The sequence below is a fragment of the Protopterus annectens genome, chromosome 3.part0 (genome assembly GCF_019279795.1).
Source record: "Protopterus annectens isolate FY-2018-M chromosome 3.part0, PAN1.0, whole genome shotgun sequence".
In the NCBI taxonomy this organism is placed as follows: domain Eukaryota; kingdom Metazoa; phylum Chordata; order Ceratodontiformes; family Protopteridae; genus Protopterus; species Protopterus annectens.
This window is the reverse complement of record NC_056731.1, coordinates 9,339,806-9,358,636: the sequence shown is the minus strand read 5'-3', so window position 1 is coordinate 9,358,636 and position 18,831 is coordinate 9,339,806. Positions and strand designations below refer to the sequence as shown.

At 40.4% G+C, this 18,831-nt stretch overlaps 1 protein-coding gene across 1 annotated transcript in view; it reads left to right on the top strand.

Moving 5' to 3' along the window:
- ACBD5 (acyl-CoA binding domain containing 5) overlaps positions 1-18,831 on the top strand; it is an 882,854-nt gene that overhangs the window by 412,134 nt on the left and 451,889 nt on the right. The window contains exon 6 of the mRNA XM_044064548.1: positions 11,775-11,909. Within this exon, the coding sequence (XP_043920483.1) occupies positions 11,775-11,909 (135 nt within the window). The remainder of the gene's footprint in view (positions 1-11,774; positions 11,910-18,831) is intronic.

The window sequence follows — 18,831 nt, the reverse complement described above, 5'->3', positions numbered from 1 at the left end:
TAAGCCAACACAATAATGGATAAAGGGGTGACTGCAATTAGGGGTACAGGGAACAGGCAAGAGTGGGCTAGAATTTACTGGAGAAAACTGGTAAACAAACCAAGGTATTGGAAGCAGATAATTAGAGGGGGAAAGGTAATAGAATGGGAGGAGTCCAAGAAGACATTTGGACTGCAGGCTAGAGACTTGCCTTCTACATCAGGAATTGATATGAGAATACAGACAAAATAAAGGGATAAGCAAATCCTGAATGAAAGAACTGCTCTAGTAGAACTGCTGTTAAAAAAGGGATAATTAGTAGGGCATATAAAATACTGCATGATAACTATTAGAATCAATCAAAGGAGGTTAGAAAACACTGGGAAGAGAGATTGGATAAGCATTTCAGAAGGAAACAATAGGAGGGTATATGTATAGCTCACAAATATGCAAAAAGTCTAGAATATTTAGGATTTTTGCTTGTAAGTGTTTGCATGTGTATTTTTATACCCCAAGCAGACTCCAAAAAAAAATTTCTCAAGTAGATTACAAGTGTTGGAGGTGTGATGAGGAAGAAAGAGGCAACTGGGAACCTATGTTTTGGGACTGTAATGAGTTGGCAGACTTTAAAAATCCCCTACAGAGTATTCTGTCAGAATTATTGGGTGAGCAAATGGATGTAACTAAGGAATGATTTTTTTTTTTCAGCTGGGGTGCAGGAACTGAATTGCCTAGACATAGTAAGACCTTATTAAGATAAATGCTGGTGGTTGCCAAAAAAGCGGATCTACTTAATATCTTCGAAATTCCAGAACATTGAAGCTCTAATAATCGCAAACTAGAGGATCGAAGTTCTGAAATATCGAACCTTAAAAAAAAAAAAATGTAAAACATGAAAACTTCTAATTTCACCTTTTTGCAGGTGGGCAAGCCCCCCCCCCCCCACACCCCCTGCTACTTAAATATACCAACTCTGAGATCGCATTACAGTGAAGAGAATGGTAACGTTCCCATTCAGCACTGTATGGCGATCTCCATTCACATGGTTCAGTATTTATGAACTTCAATCCTCTGGTCTTCAGTGATCAGAGGTTTGATATTCTAGAATTTCTAACATATGAAGGGGATCCAACAATGCAATTACTAGAAAACAAAAATCAAACTCTAAACCAACTGTATTTGAAGTAGTGAATATTGTAACGGGGATAAAGAAATGGAATTGTGATCTTTGGAAAAGGGTAGGAACAAATTACATATAAAAATGGAAATTTTGGAAACTTGTAGAATAATGTTTTGGAAGAGGAGTGAGGTTTAAGGGAAGGCAGGAATTGAGAAATTTATGTAATCTTGGATTAATAATTGTATAAAAGCATTCATGTAATGTTTGTAACTGTGAACATGTTAGCATGGTTTGTTTTCTTTTATATAAATGTAGATTTGCCTCTCTTTACTTTTTTAAACACATTTAATGAGTTAAGCTATTAACATGTCCTATACCCCATCATCTGCACTGGCCAGTATGGAATCTCAAGTTGGCTGTTTCCCTTTCTGTAGCCATCCTGATAGTACCAGGTATTTTGAGGTGGTGTAGTAATTATCTTGTGCTTTCCAAAAACTCTTATTTCCTACCTCACAATGATTTAATATGTGAGAGATGGAAGTATTTAGTTAACTTAGAGACTACCTTTTCACCTCAAAACACATTCGGTAAGCACAACTCTCATACACGCACACCCCGCAGAGCACTTCCACTAAACCATCTTAAGCTGAGGTTGTTAAGAGAACACTGCCTAAGCCTCCCAGGCTAAAGACTTAAGAAACCTCCGAAATTAGTTCACACAGCAACACACCCACCTTCACTCTTCAATCCCATACCAAAGATCCATACCTCAAAGAGTTACAAGGGTGCAGATTCCAAGCCCTTATGCCTCACTGAAACTTCATCAAACAATGGTTATGTTTTAGTAGTAGGTGACACCATTGATAGGCATGCAGACAGCATCCTTACTAGGCTGGATAAAAATAGAGTGACAGTTAGCTGTCTGTCTGGAGCAGGATCCAGGATGACCCGATAGTGATCTACATGGGGAAGGATGACCTTAGATGCTGTGCCCAGAGGGACATGCTAAGCTTGTTATGCATGTGCCTGAGGCAGCAAAGGCATTGATCTTGATTAGTATTTTGCATTCACGCAGAAAGATGCTGAAATTCAAAAACAAGATGGTTGGTTTTAATACCCGACTATGTAGCTGGTGTCATTATAGGATGGTGCAGAACGTGTCAGCTTGGGTTTAGATGGATGACAAGCCTTCCTGCTTTGCCAGGGATAGTCTGTACCTCTACTACCAAGGCTTTTGCATCCTGGCTAAAGCCTTTGCTTCCACCATATTGCCATTTTTAGGCAAAATCCATCTGATGGACATTCAAAACCTAGTAGATTATAATTTGGAACATATTAACCTGGCTCTACTCGATTAACAAAAAAAAATGCCTGAACTTGAGTCTGTCCAACAGCTTGAACACATTCATATATGTATAGTTACAGAAGGATGGTTTCCAAGCAGTGAATGCACTCCCTCTATTCCTGGGTATGGTGCCTATTGGTAATTGTCGGGGAATTTCAGTATTTGTCAAGGATGTCACCACCTCACAAAAGATTCCTTGGGACACCACATTTGAACTCCTAGTAGTCCAAATCAGCATAAACAAGACCAATTACTATTTCATAGCTAGCTAGCTACCACCATCTATGTACCCTTTTGAACATGATAGTTATCTTCACACATTAGCTGAAATTCCCATTCAACCCAAGATTGTTCTACTGGGGGATTTCAACTGTCTGTCCACACACTGGCTGACCTACACTTCCAGTGGTTGGTATGTCCAGTGATTCCTTGACATTATAAATAAGTCTCTTTCACAAATAGTTAGCTGTCTTACTAGGGCCCCCAATATCCTTGAGCTAGTCCTGTCGAATATGGCCACTTCTTGCACATCTGCATAAGCATCGTCATGCCTTGTTAAATAATTTAGTGTCGTTTTCGTTTAAAACTGGTGGTACTTCCCCTGTAAATAGCTCTGTGTTTAGGGACTTCTCAAAAGCAAACGTTAGTCAGTACTTAATGACTTAAATAAATTTTGCTGTAATCCTCCTCCAAAAGAGCCCATTCCTATATGACTTCTACTCCCATGTAAGTGTTTGTATTGATAATGCAGTCCCTATCTGCTCAAAATATAATGGGAATTTTAAAAACAAACCCCTGTGGTGGAATGCCCATATAAATAAATTATATAATAAGAGAAAGAAACTGTTTAATGCTACAAGAGGGCTCATTCTACCTACCTTAAGACCACACTTAAGCAAAGTAACAAAGAGTTTAAATGAACCATTAAGAAAGCTCAAAGCTGAGTTCAAGCTTAAAATAGCCACTAAAACCAAAAATAATTACAAATCTTTCTTTAAGTATGTCAGAAAGTTCAGAACTAACACCCAACAATATTTAGAGCTAGTCCGCAATAATACTGCGGTCTCTGCCCTAAAGTAAATAGCTAATATCCTAGCTAACAAATTTAGTATAAATTTTACTGCACCTACAGCTATATCTGTACCACAGGTTCCACAATACCAGTCATCTCCTTTAACTACAATGAAACAAGTTCACTCAGCCCTCTCAAAAGCTAAGAATACTTCATCCATGTGCCTTGATAACATACCTGGTAGCTGGATTATCAGTGACAAATATGACCTTTCTGAACCCCATTTTAACTTCTTTAATCTAAGCACCTCCACTGGTTAAATTCCTGAATCTTGGAAAGCAGCCATTGTAATGCCATTACACAAGGGTGGCCCGACCATGGACTCTGGTAACTGTAGACTTATTAGTCTTACTAGCCTCATATGTAAAGCTATTAGAGTGCATTATCTCAGACCGCATTAATCTGGACATTGAAAATCTGTTAACCCTGGATCCTCAGCAGTTTGGCTTTGTCAAAGGAAGGTCATGCTTCTTTAACCTCATTAATTTTTTTGAAAATATAACCATAGTAGTGGATAGTGGTTATGCATAGCATACAGCGTACAACATATCTAGACATGGCCAAGGCCTTTGACACTATTCCCGATGCAGGCTTTATTGATTGACTTGCAGATCTGAATATTAACCCTTATAATGGGCTGTATGTAGCTAACTGGTTGCCTAACAGAACCCATATGGTTAAAGTTGCAGGTTCCACTTCTGAAAAGAAAAAAAGCTACCAGTAGTTTACAGAGGAGCTCAGATGTTCTTCATCTCACATTGCTGCAGTCATAACCTGTGGGTAGTCCGCTGTCCTCGGTCGGCCCGAATACCAAAGTGTTAGGCTGGCGTCGGTCATGGTCGCTCAGATCTGACGTCAGTACGCCGTGGTACTAAAGCGCATGACCGACGTCATATCCTCAGTCTTTCTTGCCGCATGGTCCGAAGCAGAAGCAGCGTTTGCAAGTGCCGTTCAGCGTCCTGAAATTTTCGTATTCTGAGTTTCAGACCGAAAACCAAGTTGGGCTAAGTACCCCGTTGGGGATATTTTTGTCTTTTTCTTGCCTCAGTTAAATCCGGATGTCAGAAAAAGTTAATAATTGTATTTCTTGTGGGAAACAGATACCTCATAGGGATTACCACTCTCTCTGTATTCCTTGCTTGGGGCCTGAGCACGACGTAGTCGGGTGTCGCTTTTGTTCTAGATTTAATAAGCGCACCATTAAACGTAGGTTAGATTGCGCTAGGCTTGTCTTCGGTAAGCAGTGTAATTACAATATGCCGTCGGATCCTCCGACGCCGCCACCGCTTCTGGCGCAAGGAAAATCGTTAAAGTCCAAGCAGGATGAGTCGTCCGTTCCGGACGCCGGTTCTTTAGAAACTACGGTGGAATCTGTGGATCCAGCCGAGGTTTCAGCTGAGTCTCAGGGGGAGCCTTTAATTTTGCAAGATGTGGCCTCTCAGGAGTCGGGTCAGGCTGAGGGGGCCTCTCAGGTTGCTGTACTCCCTTCTTTGCATAAGGTGGTTAGGCCTTCCCCTTCTGTCTCTAAGGTACCTTCCAAGGTCAGGCCTGGTTTGTCTTCCTCTGCAGTCAGTCCTAGTTCTGCAGGTTCTGTACCTAAAAAACACATGCTAAAAATGGCAGAAGATTTGATTACCTTAATCAGAGGTTCTTTGCCCCCTCCAGATAAGAGGCCTAGGGTGGAGCCAGAGGTGGAAGGTTTGGAACATTCTTCAGATTACTCAGAGTCTTCGGCTGAAGACATTCAGGATTTTCCTCCTTATTCTGATTCAGACCCAGAGGATTCTAGTCCTTCTGCTTCTCCTTCAGAGGATTTTTCTTTTTCAGAAACCCTGCATTCTATGAGGGAGCATTTTAAATGGGAAGGTCAGGATTTCTCACATTCCCGAAAGAGGCTTAGGGAATTCTTGTTTTTACCACAACATAGGCCCTTGGCTGTACCTCCTGTTTTGGATGTTGTTCAGGATGTTTTCTCTGAGGCTTCCCTTAATCCAGACTCTTTGCCTCCTGCTAAACCAGATAGGTACTACAGAGTGCCAGAGGCTCATAAATATTTGTATAAGAGCCCAAGGGCTGACCCAGAAACTATTAGCCAGGGACCTAAGGGTGTCAGGGCTTCTGTTGTAAAGAATCCAGTTCCTATGGATAAAGATTCTAGAGCTTTGGATAGGTGGGGTAAAAAAGTGTATACCTCTTCCACTCTAGCAATGAGGGCTTTGAATTGCCAGTTTCATATGCTGAAGTACCAGAATTTTCTCCTTACTCAGTTAAAATCTAAAGTAGATGCTTTGGCAGAGGGCATAGAGTGTAAGGAATTACAGGATTTGGTTCCTGCCTCTGATCAGGTGGGTAAGCATTCTTTGCAGTGTGGTTTCGATGCTTTACAGGCTTCTTCCAGGGTAGCTGCCACTGGATCAGTTATTCGTAGGCACGCCTGGCTGAAGGATCAGAACTTGTCAGAGCATGTTAAAGCTCGAATTTTGGATGCTCCCCTTCAGTCTGAAGTTTTGTTTGGTTCTCCTGTGGAGTCAGTCTTGAAGAAAATGGAAGACAAAGCTAAGTCTATGCAGACTGTTAAGGATTTTTTGCAGGTGCAGCCCCCTAAGTTTAGCAGAAATTGGCCTACTAAGGGATGGGCTTACCCTTCTTCTGATTTACAGTCTAGGGGCAGATCTAGATGTGGTAGGGGCAGAGCTCAGGGTTCTTTCAGGCCTAGGACGTGGAGTTCCCCTGCACAATCTACAGGTGAGGGCAGGGGCCAGATCCTTCCTGTCTGGCAGCTCCTCTGGGAGGAAAGTTGGCACTTTTCAGGCAAAATTGGCTTTTAGTCACCCAGGACAAATGGGTGTTGGACATTATAGACCGAGGCTACAAGTTTTATTTCCACACATTGCCTCCTTTCAAAGGCATGCCAGATGTTCCTCCTCAGCAAAGGGTGGAGGCTCACAAACAGATTTCTTTACTTCTTCAAATGGGGGCTATTCAGCAGGTTCCTCTGTCAGAAGTGGGCCTAGGATTTTATTCTCGCCTGTTTCTTGTACCAAAGAAAGGAAACACTTGGAGGCCAATTCTGGATTTGTCTATCCTCAACACATACCTGGACATTCCAAAATTCAAAATGTTGACTTTGCAACAACTTCTGCCTCTGTTAGGCAAAGATCACTGGATGGTAACTCTGGATCTCAAAGAGGCTTATCTTCATATTCCTATCAGGCCCAGTTGCAGGAGATTCCTGCGTTTTCGGGCTGGGACTTTACAATATCAGTTCTCTGCATTGCCCTTTGGCTTATCTACTGCGCCCAGGGTGTTCACAAAAGTTCTGGCTCCGGTGATAGCCTTCTTAAGGTTAAGAGGAATACAAATGTATCCTTATTTGGACGATTGCCTGATTCTTGCTCAAGACAAAGACAAGCTACTTCACCATCTACAGTATGTTATGGCAGTGTTAAGGTGCCTAGGGTATTCTGTGAACGAAACAAAGTCCAGTCTAGTACCCTCTCAGGACATGTGCTTTCTGGGTGTGAGACTGAATACGGCCTCTCAGATGGCATTTTTGACCCCGGACAAGCAAAGAAATCTTACCCTTTACTTCCAACAATTGTCTCTACGGTCCAGGCTGACTGCAAGGACAGTCCTTCAAGCCTTGGGGTTCATGGCATCTTGTATTCTGGTGCTTCCCAATGCCAAACTGCATATGAGGAAGCTACAGTGGTATCTCAAAAGTGTATGGACTCAACACTGCCACGATTTGGACACTGTCATTCAGATAATACCTTGCATTCAAAAGGAATTTTTGTGGTGGGCTCGGGAATGTCACCTAAACAAGGGACTCTCTGTGACCCGACCAGAGGTGAGTCAGATCTTAACGACAGATGCCTCAGACAAGGCTTGGGGAGCACACCTCAATGGAAAATGGGTTCAAGACACGTGGCCTGCCAGACTTCAACATTTGCATATCAACTTGAAGGAGATGTTAGCAGTCCAATTTGCATTGATGGCTTTCAAGGATCTACTTCACCCTGGACAAGTGTTGATTCAAACAGACAACACAACTGTCATGTGGTACATCAACAAGCAAGGGGGAACACATTCGTACCCTCTTTGCAGGCAAGCTATGATTTTGTGGGAGACTGCTCTCAGTTTGCACCTCACTCTTCAGGCAAGGTTTCTGCCAGGAGCACAGAACTCCTTAGCGGATATTTTGAGCAGACAGATGGTGGATCCCCACGAGTGGAAATTGGATCCTCATGTATTTCGACAGTTGACAGTGATTTGGGGGACTCCAGACATAGATCTGTTCGCTTCTCCACTAAATTTCCAGTTGCCAAAGTTTTGCACAAAGATGTTTCATCCAAAAGCTTGGAAAGTGGATGCTCTATCATTCAGTTGGAACAATCTTCACGTCTATGCCTTTCCTCCTCTGCCTCTCCTTCCCAAGGTGCTATTGAAGGTCAGACAGGACAAGCCCTCCATGATTCTAATAGCTCCAGATTGGCCACGGCAGCACTGGTACCCTCTGCTGAGGAGTTTAGTACGGGAGCCTCCTTGCCCTTTGCCATCAATTCCACACCTTTTGTCCCAGGCAGGCAATCATTTCTTCAATGTCAGGATACAGTCCCTGCATCTGACAGCCTGGCATATTCTGTTCTAGAACCTGGAGGGTCGCAGCTTCCTCAACAAGTTTTGAATGTCATTTTGGAGGCCAGAAGGCCTAGTACAAGGAAAGTTTATGCTAATAAATGGAGGAGATTTTTTTATTTGGAGCAAACCAAAGAGCTTTGATGTTTCAGGGCCTAATTTGAGTGTTTCACTTCAGTATCTTACAGAATTATTAGACAAGGGTTTGTCTTTCTCCTCTGTAAAAGTTCATGCTGCAGCCATTTCTGCTCACTATGACTGTGACCCACCATTATTCTCTCATCCTTTGTTTAAGCAATTTCTTAGAGGGGCTAAGAACATAAGACCCCCGCGTAGAGCTCCTACTCCTTCCTGGGATCTCAATTTTGTGTTGGAAAAACTCACTTTACCTCCTTTTGAACCTGCAGCTACATCTGAGTTGAAGTTTTGTCTTGGAAGACTGCTTTTTTGTTGGCCATTACGTCTGCTAGAAGGGTATCTGAATTACAGGCTCTAATGGCAGTTGAACCCTTCCTGATTTTTCATAAGGATAGGGTATCCTGCGTACTAACCCTACTTTTATGCCTAAAGTGGTTTCAAATGTGGCCTTGAACCAATCTATTCATTTGCCTACATTTTATGCTGATCCCCAAAATAAAGGGGAGAAAATTTTGCACTCTTTGGATATTCACAGGCAGTTGCGTTATTATTTGAGCAGAACTAAAGGGTTCAGACAGTCTCAACAGTTGTTTGTTTCTTTTGCTTTGGGCTCTCAGGGAAACCTGTTTCAAAACAAACTATTTCTAAGTGGATTGGCCATTGTATTGCTTTTTGTTATTCTCATCATGGTAAGGAGATTCCGGCTGGAATCAGACCTCATTCCACTAGGGCTACTGCCACTTCTACTGCTTTTTAAGGGTGTAGCTACTAAAGATATTTTGGAGGCAGCTACTTGGAGTTCAGTGCACACTTTTCTAAACATTACCATCTCCTCTTTATTCCAAATCTAGGGCTGGGTTTGCCACTGCAGTTTTACAGGGCATGTTAGCAGCTCCCAATGCTTTATGATTTTGCCAACCTCCCTTTACCTTTGCTTTGGGATTCTACCCACAGGTTATGACTGCAGCAATGTGAGATGAAGAACATAGTACAGTTTTGTACCTACCATAAATGTAGATGTTCGAAGATCCACATTGCTGCAGTCCAATTTACCCTCCCTCCTTCCCCACTGTAGTTTGGAGTGGTTGTGTGGTTTGGGTTGTAAATATTGTTTGTACATGGGTGTTTGGAGGTTTTCTTTTTTTGGCCATGGCCTTTCTTTTTAGGGCCTTCTGACATCTGGGGCAAGAAAGACTGAGGCTATGACGTCGGTCATGCGCTTTAGTACCACGGCGTACTGACGTCAGATCTGAGCGACCATGACCGACGCCAGCCTAACACTTTGGTATTCGGGCCGACCGAGGACAGCGGACTACCCACAGGTTATGACTGCAGCAATGTGGATCTTCGAACATCTACATTTATGGTAGGTACAAAAATGTACTTTTTGGGCCCTCTCCTATTTGTCATTTATTTTCAGATCTTCAGGCCAGCACTCCTGACCTATGATTAACTAAATTTGCACTGTAAATTGGGTAGTGTTATTCTAGCTTCAACTGATTCATAATTGCTCCAATATGTGTTACACTGTGTTAAAAATCGGCACAAGGACAATAGTCTCAAATGTAAAAAAAAATGTAGCCGAGTTTATTTTGGCAAGCAAAACAGCTTCATTTACTATATAGGTGATGTCCCCCTCCAGTGTGCCTAAGGCAGTAGACATGAATTGTTTATTTCACCATGATGTGTCCACAGTAGTCTGGAAAGCCTTTTGTCGGGCAAATTTCATTTCCAAAGGCATCTCTACTACATCAAAAGAAGTCTTAATTCCACTTTATTTGTATTTTATCAGACCCGTTCTGTAATGCACCTTCTGGCACATATTTGTCTAAACATATCGCACAACTTGAGAGACCTGAAAGATTTATAACTGAAAAGGTCGGTGTAGCCTCAAAAACTGTGGTTATTAGGAGAGACTGGCAGCTCTTTCTCTGTATTCGATCTCTTACAGACTCCTTCATGGAGATTTGTGTCTAGCCTTTCGAGCCATGAAAGATTCAACCATAGTTGACCTCCTACTAATGCTGCCTTAAACACACGGTTGATGGAACTAAGCCCTCATCAACAGATACATAAGACATGTTGGCACGATAGTTTTGTTTCCCAAAATATCCATCAGCTCTGGAGAAAACTTCCAGTACATATCAGGCAAAGTAGCACCCTTCCTTACCATCCTCAAGGTAAACCTAGGTAATTGGATGAGCAGCCTCAAATTATTCTTTGTTTATACTGTCATGTCTTCCTTGACACTAGAGGGAGCTTTTGAGTAGGATTTTTGGTTAGAGTTGTAATGGTCTGCAGACTAATTGCAAAGTACTTAACCTGTGACTAAAATAAATTGTGTAGCCCTTGGTGACATCTCAGGGATAGTTTGAATAGTTTGAAGTGCACTTATAGATTTTAATGAATGTGTCTGTGTGCATGTGTGGTGGTGCACCCAGTAAAGTCTGTGGAGTCACCTCTTTCTTTCCATACATTAGTGTCAGTTGGCTAATTGTATGCAAATCAGTATTTTTAAAAGTTCTTTTCCCCCAAAGCAGCACCCGTAATTGTTCACTGATGGGACAAAAATGCTGTTTGGCACTTACTGTACCATACGCTTTGTTGCCAAGGTAAGGAATTGAATGTGACTGTTTAAATATCTGCCAGGCAAAGTACTCATTTTAATATGAGGAAATGTCATTTGCATTTGTCAGTTAAGTTAGTAATGTCCACACCTGCTCAGTCTCATCCCAGGGGTATTGAAAGCACATTTTGGTTTAGAAACTTTTAATTTCAGTACCTTATGGGGTCAGTAAAATCTGTAAGTGTTGATTAAAAAATGAGTGAGAACAAGATGACGCAGTTTAAAGATACATGATAATTAACTCCACTGAAATGGAAAGAAGTATGTTTCACAGAAATCGTGGTGAATTATTGACATAGCATCACTGATGTGTTAATGGGATCAGAAGTAGTAGGGACATTTAATACAGCTGGGAAAGGCATAAGGTAATTCTTTTGAGAATGGAGAATTATCATCTACAGGGAAATGGACAGAGTAGGTGGAGCAAACAGTCCACGTGGGTTGTCAAAATTAGTGTTTCATGTCCAGCTGCTGCTGAACCAGGATCTGTTTGAAAGTGGAGGTTGGTTTGCTACTTAGTCCCCCATAATGTTATGGGTAATGCGGTGCCCCTAGTGTCATGGTTAATGCAATGTTCTGTCACCTACTGCTGTTAATTGACAACAGGTTACACTTTTGCAATGCAGCTATATATAATGTAGTTTTATGGTGTGTAACAGCAGAAGACAAAGGTATTGTATTTCTGAAAACACTTTGGTTACTTCATTTATTAATTAAACACATATATTAATATACTTGTATTCTGAGATTTTTGAGATTTGGTTAGCTTGTGGGTATACATCATCGTCTTTGCACGTTAGTGTCTACTTTTCTTTCAAATCGCTAAATTATTATTGTTTTCTGTGTTCTTCATTAGAACTGGGAAATGTCTTGACTTCCACACCAAGCAACAAGACGGTGAATGGAAAATTAGAAAGTGGTGACAGTGGTGCGGAGTCAGAAGAAGAGGAGGAAGATGAAGGAGAAGATGAGGCAGAACTAGAGGAAAACAGTAAGTTTATGCTGTGATATTTTACTGCTCAGTAAAGTTGTGGAACACCAGACTTTATGTAAATGTGTGTACATGCTATTATTTTTTTTGTGGCACCAAACAAATGTAATACACTCAGTAAGTGATCTGACGCCGTGTCACTTTTTTCTTGCCACAGCTGATGCTATACTTGCTTCTGCAGGGAGATGAGTGGGAAAGATGCATTCCTTTCCTCATGCTTATAAATGGCTCTTTTGCCATGAAAAATTCATATTTCATGAAAAACCTGTTTAGTGCAGTATGTTTCTACCAGGTGCTAATAATCTGTGTATTAATCATTCTTTTGTTAACGTCATGGGGTGATCGCTTGAGCATGAGACCACGTTTATAAAATATCTTCCTAGTCAATAGCTATAGAATAGTGTGTCAGAATCATTTTTGATGACATGCTTTATCCAAGTTTCCCATGTAGCTAGGTAGATGCAAGTTATGTCTGCTGTTGTTGGCAGCTTCCAAAGTGTGTTTGTCATCTAGGTACCTGTTTTGGAGTGAGAGTATCAGCTAACTGTGTGCATAGTTTGCTTCACTATGCATTCTTCCTCTTCTTCTTCTTTCCTTGATCTCCATAGTTTGTCTTCAGAGTGACCTGTATCATTGCGAGCATGACCTTTAAACACAGTGAATTGTAGGAGAATGCTGAAAATGTCAGAGTAGTCAACCATGAAAGGCCAGATGTCTGAGTTCCAGTTTGTGCTAGTGCTGTAAGACTGAATCGGGTAAAAGAAGTCAAATATAACCTACTGGAATACATATTGTATTACAGTTTTGTTTATTGTTTTCCATATATATATCTAGGCATCAGTTGCACTTCATTTAGCACTTGGCATGTAGAACAAAAAGGTATAACAGAGTTGTTTTGTAAACAGTGCATGTAGCATGACATAGAACATACCAACTTCTTTGGGCAGAGTCACTTTAATGCTAAATAGTTATATTTGGGTTTACCTCATTATTTCCCCTCATTTCTGGCCAGATTTCTGAAGCTGTCTTTTTCTCCTTGTGAAGGTTATTGCTGATATTGCATGTGGAACAATAAGGTTATAGGTCAGAGCAAGACTTTTCTACAACTCCACCATTGACCTGTGATCTGTCTTCAGTTCTTCTCAGTGTGTCTGAAAACCCCATTTGCCGTTAGTGTTATGCCAGAGATTTCCAACTGTGCTGTATGCTTATACATATTTTTTTAAAGAACATGAGAAAATTCATCATCTTGATATTCACTACAAGAGGCATGCTGTCTCCCTCTAAATCGGTTAAATAGTCTGCTTATAATACATAAATTGTACATAAATATTACCATACCTAGTGCTTGCTTTATTTAGGGCCTGAGCATACATTTAAATTTTGTAGTATTTGCCAACAATTTAATAAAGCAACTAGATTAAGGCACTTGAAAAACCTGTCAGCTTGTCTGACTGAGAAGCAGTTACAGTTTTGAGAAGCATGCTGAAATGGAGATTTATGAGTGCAGAACGTTTCACACCAAGAGAGAGGGAGAGGGGTGAGATGAAGAGGAAAGCAGAGAAAACTCTGAAAAACAAAGAACAACAGTTTCTGAAATGTAGGTCATCAGCCACTTCAATAGAGGGGGGACTGCCTGTTAGCAGCTCTTAAAGTAGGGATGAAAATGTCTGTTATTAAGGTATTCAGAGATAAATCTGACTCTGGTACTTCAGCCACTAAAATTCAAAAGAACACCAGAGATGGTACCTTTGCCTGATCCTGCAATGTAATTTTACAAGCACTAGAATTACCACATCGGATCTGGACCCTGAGTTCATTTTCTTTCACAAAAATATAACTTTTATTCCCATAGAGGTTTTGTCTTCTTCAGAGACATTCACAGGCACTTCTGTCATATTTCCATTACTTAAAGATTGTAAACATTTTACTAGAGAATACTTCAAAGTTGATACTAAAATGAGCGTGTCTGTGGCTCAAAGCAAGAAGGGATTAGCCTAAATAAACACACTTCACCTACTCTTAAGTTTCTAACCCTGAGATTATCAAATAACTAATGCTTTAAGAAAATCTCCCAATAATATTATTATGTTATGCCATACAGCTCCAGGAAAAAACATCAAAAAGTACTACCAAATCTATGTGACTCCTAGAATAATGTAAAGTACAAAAAGTAAACAAAAGCTGTATCAGTACGAAGAAATTTATTATAATCCAAGCCAATAGTAAGCGCTTTCGTCTCTTATGCAAGAGACGTCTTCCGACTATCATATAGTCTGAAGAAGTCTCTTGCATAAGAGACGAAAGCGCTTACTATTGGCTTGGATTATAATAAATTTGTTCGTACTGACACAGCTTTTGTTTACTTTTTGGATTTTTGGAGTTATTTGCTTGCTGCTTTTGTTGGAGATAATGTAAACTACCTCAAAAAATTAATTTGCAAATGATCCACTGGAATATTTGTCTGCTTAACAGTTTTTATCTAAAATCTGTATTATTGCAGCTTGCAGTGACCTGCAAGAAAAAATGTTATTAGGTATATAAAAACGATTCTGATTGTGGATTAAACAAAATATCTCAAAAATTAAACAGTAGAAACATCCAAAGTTTTAAATCTTCAAAGCTGAAAAGCAAGGGTCAGCTAATATATTTCTTAACACTAGCTCGCAGCTTCTTGTCAAACACATGCATCAAGCGATCCCAAGTATTCTTAAACATAATGACTACGGTCTCAAAATTGCATCAGAGATTGCCAAAAATCTTTCAAACTGCCATTCGCAAAGTACAGTCAAATAAAAACTTTGAGCTAATGAAATATCTAATAAAGTATCCAATGACCAGTACTTCAAATACTTCAGTACTTTAAAGTTGCTCAGGAAGCAAGATTGGCACAACAGCAGTAGTCAGTGTCAAGTTCTGAGCTTGGACCAGTGCTGGTGTTCTTTTTACGTAAAACAAGTGCACCTACCCCAGTCCCAATAAAGGTTATAGGGGAAAGAAAGGGGAAGTTAAACCATCCCTGCTATAATCATCATCATCAGAAGACTTTGATGTGGGACAGAGTCCTAAGTTCCTGATTGCGATAACAAGGGCTGCATCTCCTCAGTCATCTGGCTTTCCTCCAGACGGCATAACTCCCTCTGAAGACACTCCTCCAGCAAAAGATCTTCTTACTGTGATGATGTGAGGTAGTGCCAGCTATGCCAGGGGGGGCAGTACCTCTGTAACATATGCCAGCATAGCTAGTGGGAGTTTTGTAAAGAATTATATGTCATTTGAATATCAAACTGATTTGTGCAGATGCTTCTGTTAAAAATGTATTTGTACAGCTGTTTATGTTAAAATGTATCAACAATGGTTCTTGCTGGACAGAAAATAAATATACTAGTATGTCAGACTGTATTGTTGTATATGTAATGTATATATTTTAACAGAGGATATTGGAAGGGAAGGAGTGAACCTCAGCCCAGGTAACCTTAAGAAAAATAGCCTGAAATTAAATGACTTCGTTTAGACCATAAAGATTTTATCTCACAACTCTGAATGCAGCCAGAGATGCAGTGTCTGTGAAAAGCCTAGGCTGGGATCCTGTTCTGTTGTCCCTAGTGGTGAACTAATTGTTACCCTGGAGTGCCAGAGAATGGCTTGTTAGCTTCTGCAGGAAGGGTGGAAGTGTTGGAATTGTTTTACAGTTTCCAGATGTTGTAATAAACCTCAGCTGAAGTTCTGTGCGAGTATTGTGACACATCAGTGCCAGATCTTGGCTCAGTTTCTAGTGAGAGGGTAGTGTGGGAACCACAGAGTCAGATGACTAGATATGATGTCATTCTGTAACCAGCACTGAAATTGTATTTGAATACTAGTGAGAGATGTGAGCTATGTACTCTGTTGTTGGACCTGACAAAGACACTCCTGCACTTTTCATCTTCCCTTGCTTTAGCAAGTAACTAGAGAACAGTAATTCTTCAGTCAGTCAGAAAAATATAGTAAGATTAGCTAATTTTTTTTTATATTTCCTGTGACAAACTCTGGTGTTTATTGTAAATAGATATTCAGTATTTTAATGTTTTTTATTATTTATTATTAAAAATATCTAAATGTTTCATTGTGGCTAGTCTTTTAGAAAATATTTAACCTTTGAGAGTGCTTGTGTTTATGTAGCAGCACTTTGGCTCCACATTCCTGAAAGCCTTACTGTTTGGTTAAACACCACCATTTGTATAAGTGTTAATTTTACTAAGTATAATTGGGTACCTGGTAAGAGCCATGAAGTAGCTGGCTTCAGGTGTTCTGGTGGCAGTAAATCTACCTTGTATTCTGGGTGGAGGTGACAGACAGGGTAAGCTGTGCCAGCCTTTCCCAGGTGGCTGTGTGTGTGTGTGTGTGTGTGTGTGTGTGTGTGTGTGTGTGTGTGTGTGTGTGTGTGTGTGTGTGTGTGTGTGTGTGTGTGAGTGAGTGAAACTGAAGTCTCAAAGAGAGCATGTGTGACAGCTGCTTTTAACAGGGATACTGAGGGCACTGATTTCACAGAGAGGATGGTGGAGGACATGGCTTGGAACACCTGGCTAAGGACTCAGCTTTGTAGTGGTCAGTGGGGAGTCTTATTTGGGACTTGGACCTGGAGAGAAAGTCCAGCCCCAGGACTCGAGTGTGCATTCTGTGTGTGCTCTTAAGAGAAATTGTACGTGGTGCAGAGAACTGCATCTGAAAATACTATGTGCGTCTATTTTTTCACAATGAATGTTCCCCACCAGTGTCAGTGGTGAGGATTGTGGCTCCTTGGTCACTGGCCCAGAGGAGGGACATCACATTTACCAAAATCAAATATTTCTCCTTCAACCTCAGAATCAAAGACAGTACAAACATAAGGAGTCATCCTTGGTCGCATACCTAGAATGGAAATGAAAATATCATTAGAGATCATCCAAATGATTGTAGCCTGCATATCTTTCTTCTGTAACCCACCCTGTCCTTGAGGGAGGCAGCTTGCAATTTCAACTGTACTTTATTTCATTGACAATATAGCAGTCAAAGCTTCAACTATTCAAAATAAACCAAGCAGTGCTTCAACTACATAAAATAAAAATAAGTAAAAAAGCCTGTTTTGCATATGGGAAGCCCATCTTACACCCTCAACACATAACTTTTACACAGACATACACACACACATGACTCCAAGGTTATACATACATAGAGAAAAAAGAAAATCCAAACATTTCTGAATTACTGGTGGTGCACAAATGGAAACTGCACTAGTAGTGATTCATTTTGGGAAACAGAGATTGAGGAGTTGCATGTTGAGGAACTAAAATCAATTGTATTATTTATTTATTTTATTTATTTAACATTTGTTGACTGGGAAAGTCAGACTAGGACAGAGCCTATTTTCAGTGGAGGCCTGGAGAGAAACACTCCAGTTGCATGTCTTTGGAATTAGTGAAAACATCATCCACTTTAACCTTGACCAAGAGTAATGAAGTCTGCAGTTTCATGTACCAGCATGGAAAGCAACAACCTTAGTTGGTGGCTCCTCTAAACATTGGCTTAGGGTTACATAGTAAGAGTTTCTATAGTGACTTCAGGAGTTTTCTATACCACACTCTCAAACCTATTATGTCATATAAGCTGTGTTATAAATTAATCATATATGTGATCAGAAGCATAGCTAGGATGAGATGGGTGGTGGGGGGCAGCCGCACCAAGTGCAAGTTGTTGGGGGCCATGATCAGCAGATCCTTTTTTTTTTTTTTTCTCACTCATCACATACCCCCATGGTACAATAAAGAGTGAGGATGTAGAACCTGGTGCGCTTACTTTAAGAAGGGAGGAGCAATAGATCAGAGAAAGGACATTTTTGCTTTTCAACTTATTGTTGAGGTGTGCCAGATGAGAGATCGGCACCGCAAATAAGCCAGCTAACAGCTCTGTATATGATGTTATTTAATCTGCTGCTGAAAGAATGTAGTACATTAGGTCCCTCCATCACAGAGTGGACAAGAATCGTACTCTGGACTGTGCTCTGTCTCCAGAAGAATAGCACTCTGTGACCAGTAAAACAGTTGTCCCTGTTAAGCACATCTTCACCAGGAAATTCAAAATGTTAACATTAAAACACAGATCCTCCACTCATAGATAAAGGATCTTAAAACATTGGGATTGGTGGATGCATATCTTCAGATTCCAATAAAACTATGACACACAGGCGTTTTCTGAAATTTCAAATAACCATTCTTATTTCCATTTTGCAAGTATTGGATGTCATTTTACCCTTAAGGGCTTAAAATCTGCTGCATGTTTTTTTCTCAATTCCCTCTGATTCAGAAAATACGTCTTAAAGATAAACTGGAGAAGACCAGTCTAATTCTCAAAGTTTCATCCTGACCCAGACAGCTGTAATGTTCTCTGTTAATGAAGGTGTTAATTGTTTCTCCATAGTCTTTGCCTTTACATGGGTCCTTACTATCTGAACAGTTGGGCTGAGCTTTGCACCCCAATCACAAACCAAAATCTTTAATTCTGGAGGATACAGTTTTAATCCCTCAGAATCATTCCTGTTGTAGACAGTGCAGAATATTCTCAGGAAAATGCTAACACTCAAAAAAATCTTATTTTCAGAAGTTTATAAAGATTTGTTTCTTGCAAATTCTTATATGGTTACTCCTTAAATTGTCTGATTCTAATGATTTCATATTACCATATTACTTTAACATTTTTGAGGAAAAAACTTGCCAGTCTTCTGTGAAAGTTTGTGTGTATAATATGTGCTTGGAACTTAACACTTGATCCCAAGTAGCAGCAAATCCATCTGTTATCACCTCCCTGAAGAATGTTCTGCACTCAACACCTTCAAGAAGACATGTTTACATTCCATAGGATTTGAATTTTATGTTGGAATTGCTGACTCAGCTGCACATCCCTTTGA